This window comes from Manis pentadactyla, chromosome 13 (assembly GCF_030020395.1).
Source record: "Manis pentadactyla isolate mManPen7 chromosome 13, mManPen7.hap1, whole genome shotgun sequence".
Classification (NCBI taxonomy): Eukaryota; Metazoa; Chordata; class Mammalia; order Pholidota; family Manidae; genus Manis; species Manis pentadactyla.
Window position 1 is genome coordinate 37533133 of NC_080031.1, and position 12007 is coordinate 37545139.

The window sequence follows — 12007 nt, forward strand, 5'->3', positions numbered from 1 at the left end:
TTACAAGCCATCATAGGATTTTACTTCTGCACTGAATGAGATGAAAAGCCATTCAAATATTTTGAGCAGAGGAATGACATGATCTGATTAATTTTTAATAAAATTTGTGTTGAGGAGAAGTTATAGAGAGAACAAATGCAGAAGCAAAGAGATACAACCGGGGGCTATTGCAATAATCCAGGTGAGAAATGATGGTAGCTTGTTACAGGGTGGTAACAGATGGAAGGTAAAAAGTGGTCTAAATAATATACCCTAAAGGTAGAATGGATAGTATTTGCTGATGGATTGGTTTGGATGTGGGGTGAGAGATAAAGCAGGGCCTCAAAGATGACTGCAGGGTTTTTAGCTGGAGAAAACCAGAGGATAAAGTTGCCATTAGTTGACTGGGGGGCAGGCGGAGGGAGCGGCGGCGTGCGCGGCGTCGGTGAGCAGAGGGCCGCTCCTGTCCTCGCAGCCTGCGCCTTGGTCGGGGACCCACGAGGCCACCGCGTCCTGCGCTCGGAACAATGGGACTCGGCGCGCCAGGCGGCTGGGCGGTGCTGCTGGTGCTGGCGCTGCTGAAGGCCACCGAGGTCAACAGCAACCTCGAGGGATCTGCCAACACAAAGAACCCTGTGATTCTAGCAAACTCCAGTGCTAAGCCAACAGGAACTACCAGCCATACAACTGGATCTTCCAACAACACTGTGAAACCATCAACAACTCCAGTTTCTGTAGTCTCGAAGAATGTGACAGTCACCGCCTTGACACCCACAGCCAAACCATCTATAACTCCAGTTTCCTCTGTCTCAAAGAATGTGACGGTCACTACCTTGAAATCCACAGCAGCATCTAAAATGACACCACCAGGAGTCTCAACAAATACAACTTCCATCACCTCAAAGTCTACACCCAAGATAACAAGTGCTTCACAAAGCACATCCCAGGTGACCCCAACCTTCAATAGTTCAGTGACATCTGTTTCTTCATCAGTAACAATCACAGCTACTATTAATTCTAAAGAAAATAAAGGATCGAAGTTTGACTCTGGTAGTTTTGTTGGTGGTATTGTATTAACACTGGGAATTCTATCTGTTCTTACATTGGATGCAAAATGTATTATTCTAGAAGAGGCATTCGGTATAGAGTCATCGATGAACATGATGCCATCATTTAAGGAACCCACGGACCAGTGGAGAGTGTGACTGATGGGCCGTGTCAGTTAATTTTGGCTGATTATTTAAAACAATATTCTGTTCTTGAAAATAGTATAAATAGGCAGTGCATATAATATACAATGTATTATATAAATATGTAAAGATTTGTGATGATTACTAAAGGTAGAAAAGGTTTGGTTTGGGTTTTTAAATGAACATTCAGAGCATAGTTACTGGAAGAGTTATATTCACTCTAAGGAAATATATATAAGACAAGTCCTGTCCTATTTTTTTGTGGCATTGGTCAGGGCTAGTAATTGGGAGACCTCATCACTGAAGGGCGCACAGTGTCATGTGGGCATCCAAATAAGGAGTTTCTCAGTGCATTTAGGAGTTTTGAGTACCATTGTTGTGCAAAGAACTAATGCTGTCTAATACACCCTAATTACTAGTGCCACACAAGAGAAATTATACAAGTAAATCAGCCTTAAGCATCGATATTTTACATTTCCAAGGTGAGTACTTGGATTCCCCCAGCCCCCCCAAATCAAAACCAGAAACAATACCTGGGCTTAGTCCTGTTAACTTGTTAAATTTTTTATTAAGTTCTTTTGAGCTTTCAATTGCAGTTGATATAACTTTTTTCTTCTGTGTAATTTCAGTGAATTGTGATGTTTAACATGATAAAGACATAGTTGTTAGTACTAAAAAGTTAGGCTATTTGCTACTGGGAGAATATTGTCACCACAGGAAATTGCTTTATTTCATATTCAGCTACTAATTTTATACTTAGTAAATATTTTTAAGAGATATAGAGCTGCTTTCAAGATCTACAAATGGTTAGTGTAAACACATCTAACTTAAACTCTTATGTGATTTCCAAAACATTTAGAACTATACTTAGAACTGTAGGTTAATGCAGTTTGTCAAGCCAGGGATTGTGGGCTCCCCTCAGGCTACAGGATGAAAATGCTGCATTTTCACACACTGCTGAATTTACTCAAGGATTGGGGAAACATAATTTTTATACTAAGATACCAGTGTTTTTTGGAATAAATTCACATCAAGTTTTCAAACAGGAATTTTTTAGACAGAAACTTCCTGCATCTTTATGTGGGTGTTCTTCAGACCACTCCTCCTGTTTCTTTATTGAAGAGACATTATGTTAACAGATGGAAAAATCACAGTATTGTAGGGACACCAATATTAGCCAAATTATTTTGGGCTGTGTTCTGTTTTACAGTTTATATTACAGCACTCAAAACTCAGGGTCAGGTTTTGACAAAAGTATTTAGTCCTACTAAGTCACACCAGTTTTTGATAATACAAAAGAGCTAAGATATACTAACAAATATGTACCTATGTTTCATAGGAATTAATGTAATTTGTAATCAGCTTTTGGTTTTCAGAGCATGCCATATGTCAGGAATATTGATATAAAAGGATTTCTACTTTACATTATGGTCAGTTAAAGTGACAAATGTGAATAAGAATTATCCAAAATATGGTTGTAAGGTGTAATGTGACACGTGCAGTGTGCAGGAACTATGAACCACATGTGTTTACATTAATTTGAAAAGAGATGTGGGCCAGTAGCTGAGTTGTATGTTACTAAATTAGCCTTAATTGCTGTCCTTTCACAAAATGTACTTCAGGATGTTTTATAGTGACCAGGGCCTTCTAATTTTCACTTTGTCTCCTGCATTCTTGACATTTCAGTACTGCAAGTGCTGAAGGTACAGGCCTGATATTTTCTTGAGTATTTGTTTGTTAGCACTTTGAAGAAGTCAAACCACTTTTTAAGTACTAAATCTCATTATATGCCTTTAAAGTCTCCTGTGCTTTGGGTTTGAAATAATTTACTTACGTCTTTTCTTTGTATGTAAGTTGTATAATTTGTTACTTTCAAATAGGAGTACTTTGATGCAGTTTTTTTGGTTACCTACAAAAATTGAGGGAAATGGTGATTGATGCAAACCACCAAATTCATATCCCTAATTATGCTTACTTAAGCAAATGTTCAATTTTGTTTTCATTCCTTGAAAATATATTTACTTGAAGATAAAAGCACTCCAGATCTATGTCTAACTAGCAGGCAGAATCCAATCTATGATTTTAAAATTTCTTTGATTAATCCTTAAATGAATAATTCAGATATACTGACAGTATAATTTTGTATTTTTTTCAGAAAAAAAATTTAAAGCAAATTTCTGTTACCTTTCTTTTTACTATAATGACCAGTTTTTGGTGTATTTCACTGTTACTGAGATCTATTTTTAGAATAAAAATTTGTTTTCAAAAAAAAAAAGTTGCCATTAGTTGAGACAGGACTGTGGGTAGAGCAAGCTTTTTTTCTTGGAGGATAATTCAGAAACCAGTAATTCCATTTAGCATATGCTAATTCAAGAGGCCTATTTGGGACACTTGAGTGGAGATGTTGAGTAGGTAGTTAGGAAATCAGATTTGGAATTCAGGCTAAAGGCCTGAACTGGAGATAAAAATTTATGCTTCAGTAATGTGTAGGTATATAGATATATTTAAAATCCAGGATCCTAGTGAGGTCCCCCACCAGAAAGAGGGAAAGAGACTCTCTGAGGACTGATTTCTGGGACACTCCAACATTTGGAGTTGGGGAAGTAAGGACAAACCAGCAAAGGAGACTGAGGAGGAGCAGAACCTGCAAAGGTTTCCTTACAGACAAGAGAAGGAAGCATTTGCAAAAGGGAAGACCAATTGACATGACAAACGCTGCTGACGGAGCAAGTCAGGGAAAGACTGAAAACTGGCCATGACATTTAGCCATGTGGAAGTCATTGATGACATTGACTTGGGCAATTTTGGTGAAATAAGGAAGTGAACTTCAATGGTTTAAAGAGAGAATGGGAGGAGAGAAATGGAATACAGAGTATATACATAACTCTTCTGAGAAGTTTTTTCTATAAAGGGAACAGAGAAGTACAATAGCATTTGGAGGAGGATGTGTTTTTTAAGCAATTTCAAGGAAGCATAACTGAATACAATAAAATGCTCACATTTTGAGTGTATTCTTCTATGAGTTGTGATAAATGTATATACCCTAGTAACTCTGACTACAAACAATTTATAGAACATTTCCAACACACCAGTAAGTTCCCACATGCTTCTGCTATCAATGTCCCCTCCTCCCCAACCCCAGAAAAGCACTGATCAGGTATCTATTACATTGATTTTGCTAGTTCTAGACTTAATATAGAACCATACAGTATGTAACATTTTGTGTCTGGCTTCTTTCTCTTGAGATTCATTTTTGTGTTTATTAGCAAATCATTTCTTTTCTTATTATTGACTTGTATTTTATTGTATGGAATACATAATTTGGTTATCTATTTACCTGATAATGGGATCCTTAGTTTAAAATTACATAAAAAATACATATATATGTATGAGTATGGTATATACACAGACATACAAAACTTCGTAACTGCGTGGTGATGGATGTTAATTATGAGACTTAACTGTGGTGATCATTTTTCAATACATACAAATATAGAATCATTATGTTGTACACCTGAAACATACTGTCACATGTCAATCATATCTCAATTAAAAATGAAAAAAATTGTTTTATATTTGTAAATCAGTTGGTTTACAGATTTTATCTTTTGGTAAAGTAACTTTTATTAACAGATTATGGGAATTCATCCCAGTTATTTTTTTATTTATTAATTTTATTTATTTTGTTATCATTAATCTACTACATCAAGAACGTTATGTTTACTAGGGTCCCCCCTTCACCAAGTCCCCCCCACAAACCCCATTACAGTCACTGTCCATCAGCTTAGAAAGATGTTGTAGAATCACTACTTGTCTTCTCTGTGTTGCACAGCCCTCCCCATGCCGCCCCCTCCACATTATACACGCTAATGGTAATACCCCGTTTCTTTTTCCCAGCCCTTATCCCTCCCTTCCCACCCATTGTCCCCAGTCCCTTTCCCTTTGGTAACTATTAATCCATTCTTGGGTTCTGTGATTCTGCTGCTGTTTTGTTCCTTCAGTTTTTCTTTGTTCTTATACTCCACAGATGAGTGAAATCATTTGATACTTGTCTTTCTCTGCCTGGCTTATTTCACTGAGCATAATACCCTCTAGCTCCATCCATGTTGTTGCAAATGGTAGGATTTGTTTTCTTCTTAAGGCTGAATAATATTCCATTGTGTATATGTACCTCATCTTCTTTATCCATTCATCTACTGATGGACACTTAGGTTGCTTCCATTTCTTGGTTATTGTAAATAGTGCTGCAATAAACATAGGGGTGCATCTGTCTTTTTCAAACTGGGCTGCTGCATTATTAGGGTAAATTCCTAAAAGTGGAAATCCTGGGTCAAATGGTATTTCTATTTTGAGCTTTTTGAGGAACCTCCATACTGCTTTCCACAATGGTTGAACTAATTTACATTCCCACCAGCAGTGTAGGAGGGTTCCCCTTTCTCCACAACCTCAACAACATTTGTTTTTGTTTGTCTTTTGGATGGTAGCCATCCTTACTGATGTGAGGTTTTGATTTGCATTTCTCTGATGACAAGCGATGTGGAGCATCTTTTCATGTGTCTCTTGGCCATCTGAATTTCTTCTTTGGAGTACTGTCTGTTCAGCTACTCTGTTCATTTTTTAATTGAGATATTTGCTTTTTATTTATTGAGGTGCATGAGCTCTTTATATATTTTGGATGACAAGCCTTTATTGGATCTGTCATTTATGAATATATTCTCCCATACTGTAGGGTACCTTTTTGTTTGATTGATGGTGTCCTTTGCTGTACAGAAGCTTTTCAGCTTGATGTAGTCCCACTTGTTCATTTTTGCTTTTGTTTCCCTTGCCTGGGGAGATATGTTCATGAAGAAGTCGCTCATGGTTATGTCCAAGAGACTTTTGCCTATGTTTTTTTCTAAGAGTTTTATGGTTTCATGACTTACATTCAGGTCTTTGATCCATTTCGAATTTACTTTTGTGTATGGGGTTAGACAGTGATCCAGTTTCATTCTCTTACATGTAGCTGTCCAGTTTTGCCAACAACAACTGTTGAAGAGACTGTCATTTCCCCATTGTATGCCCATGGCTCCTTTATCATATATTAATTGACCATATATGTTTGGGATAGTGTCTGGAGTTTCTATTCTGTTCCACTGGTCTGTGGCTCTGTTCTTGTGCCAGTACCAAATTGTCTTGATTAGTGTGGCTTTGTAGTAGAGCTTGAAGTTGGTGAGTGAGATCCCCCCCACTTTATTCTTCCTTCTCAGGATTGCTTTGGCTATTCGGGGTCTTTGGTGTTTCCATATGAATTTTTGATCTATTTGTTCCAGTTTGTTGAAGAACGCTGTTGGTAATTTGATAGGGATTGCATCAAATCTGTATATAGCTTTGGGCAGGATGGCCATTTTGACGATATTGATTCTTCCTAGCCAAGAGCATGGGATGAGTTTCCATTTGTTAGTGTCCTCTTTAATTTCTCTTAAGAGTGTCTTGTAGTTTTCAGGGTATAGGTCTTTCACTTCCTTGGTTAGGTTTATTCCTAGGTATTTTATTCTTTTTGATGCAATTGTGAACAGAAGTGTTTTCCTGATTTCTCTTTCTATTGGTTCATTGTTACTGTATAGGAAAGTCACAGATTTCTGTGTGTTAATTTTGTATCCTGCAATTTTGCTGTATTCTGATATTAGCTCTAGTAGTTTTGGAGTGGAGTCTTTAGGGTTTTTTATGTGCAATATCATGTCATCTGCAAACAGTGACAGTTTAACTTCTTCTTTACCAATCTGGATTCCTTGTATTTCTTTGTTTTGTCTAATTGCCATGGCTAGGACCTCCAGTACTATGTTAAATAACAGGGGGGAGAGTGGGCATCCCTGTCTTGTTCCCTATCTCAGAGGAAAAGCTTTCAGCTTCTGGCTGTTCAGTATGATGTTGGCTGTGGGTTTATCATATATGGCCTTTGTTATGTTGAGGTACTTGCCCTCTATACCCATTTTGCTGAGAATTTTTATCATGAATGAATGTTGAATTTTGTTGAATGCTTTTTTCAGCATCTATGGAGATGATCATGTGGTTTTTGTCCTTCTTTTTGTTTATGTGGTGGATGATGTTGATGGATTTTCGAATGTTGTCTCATCCTTGCATCCCTGGAATGAATCCCACTTGGTCATGGTGTATGATCCTTTTGATATATTTTTCAATTCGGTTTGCTAATATTTTATTGAGTATTTGAGTATTTTTGCATCTACGTTCATCAGGGATATTGGTCTCTAATTTTCTTTTTTGGTGGGGTCTTTGTCTGGTTTTGGAATTAGGGTGATGTTGGCTTCATAGAATGAGTTTGGGAGTATTCCCTCCTCTTCTATTTTTTGGAAAACTAAGGAGAATGGGTATTATGTCTTCTCTGTATGTCTGATAAAATTCCAAGGTAAATCCATCTGGCCCGGGGTTTTTTTTCTTGGGTAGTTTTTTGATTACTGCTTCAATTTCTTTGCTCGTAATTGGTTTGTTTAAATTTTGTGTTTCATCCTTGGTCAGTCTTGGCAGGTTGTATTTTTCTAGGAAGTTGTCCATTTCTTCCAGGTTTACCAGCTTTTTAGCATGTAGGTTTTCATAGTATTCTCTAATAATTCTTTGTATTTCTGTGGGTTTCATCATGATTTTTCCTTTCTCATTTCTGATTCTATTGATTTGTGTTGATTCTCTTTTTCTCTTAATAAGTTTGGCTAGGGGCTTATCTATTTTGTTTATTTTCTCAAAGAACCAACTCTTGGTTTCATTGATTTTTTTTCTATTGTTTTATTCTTCTCAATTGTATTTATTTCTCCTCTGATATTTATTATGTCCCTCCTTCTGCTGATTTTAGGGCTCATTTGTTCTTCTTTTTCCAATTTCGATAATTGCGATGTTAGACTATTCATTTGGGATTGTTCTTCCTTCTTTAAGTATGCCTGGATTGCTATATACTTTCCTCTTAAGACTACTTTCGCTGCATCCCACAGAAGTTGGGCTTTGTGTTGTTGTTGTCATTTGTTTCCATATATTCCTTGATCTCTATTTTAATTTGTCCATTGATCCATTGATTATTTAGGAGCATGTTGTTAAGCCTCCATGTGTTTGTGAGCCTTTTTGTTTTCTTTGTAGAATTTATTTCTAGTTTTATGCCTTTGTGGTCTGAAAAGTTGGTTGGTAGAATTTCAATCTTTTGGAATTTACTGAGGCTTTTTTTGTGGGGTAGTATGTGGTCTATTCTGGAGAGTGTTCCATGTGCACTTGAGAAGAATGTGTATCCTGTTGCTTTTGGATGCAGAGTTCTATAGATGTCTATTAGGTCCATCTGTTCTAGTGTGTTGTTCAGTGCCTCTGTGTCCTTACTTATTTTCTGTCTGGTGGATCTGTCCTTTGGAGTGAGTGGCATGTTGAAGTCTCCTAAAATGAATGCATTGCATTCTATTTCCTCCTTTAATTATGTATTTGTTTCACATATGTTGGTGCTCCTGTGTTGGGTACATATATATTTATAATGGTTATATCCTCTTGTTGGACTGAGCCCTTTATCATTATGTAATGTCCTTCTTTATCTCTTGTTACTTTCTTTGTTTTGAAGTCTATTTTGTCTGATACTAGTACTGCAGCACTAGTAATTTTAGTATTTCAGCAAAGACTCTGCCTTTTGATTGGTGCATTCAGTCCATTTACATTTAGAGTGATTATTGAAATATATGTACTTATCGCCATTGCAGGCTTTAGATTCGTGGTTACCAAAGGTTAAAGGTTAGCTTCTTTAGTATCTTACTGTCTAAATTAACTTGCTTATTGAGCTGTTATAAACACTGTCTGGTGATTCGTTATTTTTCTCCCTTCTTATTCCTCCTCCTCCATTCTTTATATGTTGGTTGTTTTATTCTGTGCTCTTTTGTGTTTCCTGTAACTGCTTTTGTGGGTAGTTGATTTTATTTTTTTCCTTTAGTTAGTATTTGGTTGGTCTGCTTTCTTTGCCGTGATTTTATTTTCTCTGGTGACATCTATTTAGTCTTAGGAGTGTTTCCATCTAGAGCAGTCCCTCTAAAATACCCTGTAGAGGTGGCTTGTGGGAGGCAAATTCCCTCAACTGTTGCTTGTCTGGGAATTGTTTAATCCCTCCTTCATATTTAAATGATAATCGTGCTGGTTCAAGGCCCTTCTGTTTCATTGCATTAAATATATCATGCCATTCTCTTCTGGCCTGTAAGGTTTCTGTTGAGAAGTCCGATGATAGCCTGATGGGTTTTCCTGTGTAGGTGACCTTTTCCCTCTCTCTAGCTGCCTTTAAAACTCTGTCCTTGTCCTTGATCTTTGCCATTTTAATTATTATGTGTCTTGGTGTTGTCCTCCTTGGGTCCATTGTGCTGGGAGTTCTGTGTACTTCCATGGTCTGATCAATTATTTCCTCCCACTGTTTGTGGATGTTTTCAGCAATTATTTCTTCAAATATACTTTCTATCCCTTTTTCTCTCTCTTTTTCTTCTGATACCCATATAATGCGGATATTATTCCCTTTGGATTGGTCCCACAGTTCTCTTAATATTGTTTCATTTCTGGAGATCCTTTTATCTCTCTCTGCGTCAGCTTCTCTGCATTTCTCTTCTCTGATTTCTATTCCATTAATGGCCTCTTGCACCTCATCCAGTCTGCTCTTAAGTCCTTCCAGAGGTTGCTTTATTTCTGTAATCTCCCTCCAGGCTTCATCCCTTAGCTCTTGCATACTTCTCTGAAGATCCATCAGCATGGTTATGACCTTTATTTTGAATTCTTTTTCAGGGAGATTGGTCAGGTCTATCTCTCCAAGCTCCTTCTCTGTGGTTGTCTCTGTGATTTTGGTCTGGATCAAAATCTTCTGCCTTTCCATGGTGATAGTGGTAGTTGTGGGGAGCTGGTGCTTGTGTCGGCTGGGAGAACATCCCCTTTTTGCTGGTTTGTGGCCTTCCTCTCCTGGGAGAACAGTGACCCCTAGCGGCTTGTGCTGGGCAGCTGCATGCAGGCGGGGTCTCTGATTCTTGCCTGTCCACTGTAGAGTTTAGCTCCGTGGTTGCTGTGGGCTTGGCCAGCCTCAGGCTGCTGCTCCAATATGGCAGAGCCATGTCAGAGGGGAAATGGGTAGGAGGCTGTTTATCACCTTGAGGGGCCTCCGAGCTGTGCTGCCGCCCCGGGGGTTAGAGTGCCCTGAGTTCCCTGGGATTCCCAGCTGCTGGGCTAAGTGTCCTGGGACACTTCCATCCAGCTGCGGGGTCCCTGTCCCTTTAAGACTTTCAAAAAGCACTCGCTTTTCTTTTGTCCCAGGCGCACTGGCTGTGGGGTCCCACTAGCAGGTTTTTCTGTCCTGTTTCCCTAGTATCCAGCACACCACGCACTGTGTGTCTGCACTCCGGTGTGGATGGCTAAGGCTGGGTGTTTAGCAGTCCTGGGCTCCCTCTCCCTCCCCGCTCCGACTCCTCTCCTCCTGCCGGGAGCTGGGGTGAGGGGCGCTCGGATCCCACCGGGCCACAGCTTGTATCTTACCCCCTTTGTGAGGCGCTGGGTTCTCGCAGGTGTGGATGTAGTCTGGCTGTTGTCCTGTGTCTTCTGGTCTCTCTTTTAGGAATAGATGTATTTGTTGTATTTTCAAAAATATATATGGTTTTGGGAGGAGATTTCCGCTGCTCCACTCACGCTGCCATCTTGGCTCCGCCCCATCCCAGTTATTTTATAGATAATACTTATAAACCACATTCTCAGTCTTCTGTGCGAAGTTGTACAGGATGTGACTGTTGGCTGAAGTAGCCTGATAACCATGTTATATGCAATAAAATGAGTTGGTATCTCATGTCTGCACAATACAGTATATGCATGGAGTCAAGCCACCCAGGGAATGCTTTATAGTGTGTTTACTAGAAAGGCTTTGCAAAATCCAGACGGAAAAGCTATTAAATATAGGATAATTAAAATGACATTACCTCCTTTCCATCATTTACATTTTTTCTTCACAGTTTTATAATATAAAGATGTTTCATTGAATTCCTACACAACCACTTAAAAATGTTTTGTAAACACACAAACATAAGTAAAATGTATTATATAACTATATATAAAAATTGTATATCCTTTATATGTGTATAATTTATTCAATTATTATATATAATATAATTAATATATTATAATAATTTATAATATGTGTTATATAATTATATAACAGCCTAATTTACTATTATTTTAATTCAGTCATATTAAGTAATTTAATTATATAAAATAAAAAATGATAATTATAATATTTATATAAAATAATTTGTATATAATTATAATACATATAATATGCTTATATATATTATAAATTTATTTGTCTGGATGAAATTGGTTTCTTTATGTGAGGAAAACCTTTTCTAGCCACCAATTAGGTGTCAAGGATTATAATATTAGCATACACAAAATAATTAATATTTATTTGTAATCTGTTAGATCCTGTGATGACAACAAAATAAAATGATTGCATATAAGAGAATTTCTTCCTTCCTTCTATCCAAATACCTTGGGTTATTATTTTATTTTTCTATAAAAAGGTTTGTATTACAAGCCAAAGTAGAAAAACTACTATAATGGGTTAGAGGAAACCAAGTGCATTGAATCTATGGATTATATAGGGATGGGAAGGCATATGATATTTTAAAGTTAGAAAAACCTGTGTTGAGTTCTTGACCCACCACTGTGTGTCTTTGCTAAGATATTCCACCATTTCCCTCAACCTGTTATCATCTGTAAAATAAAAACAATAAAAATAAGAACACTGGGAGCACATATTAGGTGCCAGACTAAGCCCTTTATGTGTATAACCTCATTTACTCTTTACGTTA

At 37.6% G+C, this 12007-nt stretch overlaps 1 protein-coding gene across 1 annotated transcript; it reads left to right on the top strand.

Moving 5' to 3' along the window:
• Positions 1 to 447: 447 nt before the first annotated feature.
• LOC118917670 (porimin-like) lies at positions 448 to 1551 on the top strand. Its single transcript, XM_036895717.2, has one exon. The coding sequence runs from the start codon at positions 507 to 509 to the stop codon at positions 1182 to 1184; it is 678 nt and encodes a 225-aa protein (XP_036751612.2). The 5' UTR covers positions 448 to 506; the 3' UTR covers positions 1185 to 1551.
• The last annotated feature ends 10456 nt before the right edge of the window (positions 1552 to 12007 follow it).

Bases quoted from the DNA above. Each gene is read 5' to 3' on its own strand.
- LOC118917670 (XM_036895717.2), top strand. From the start codon at position 507: ATGGGACTCGGCGCGCCAGGCGGCTGGGCGGTGCTGCTGGTGCTGGCG.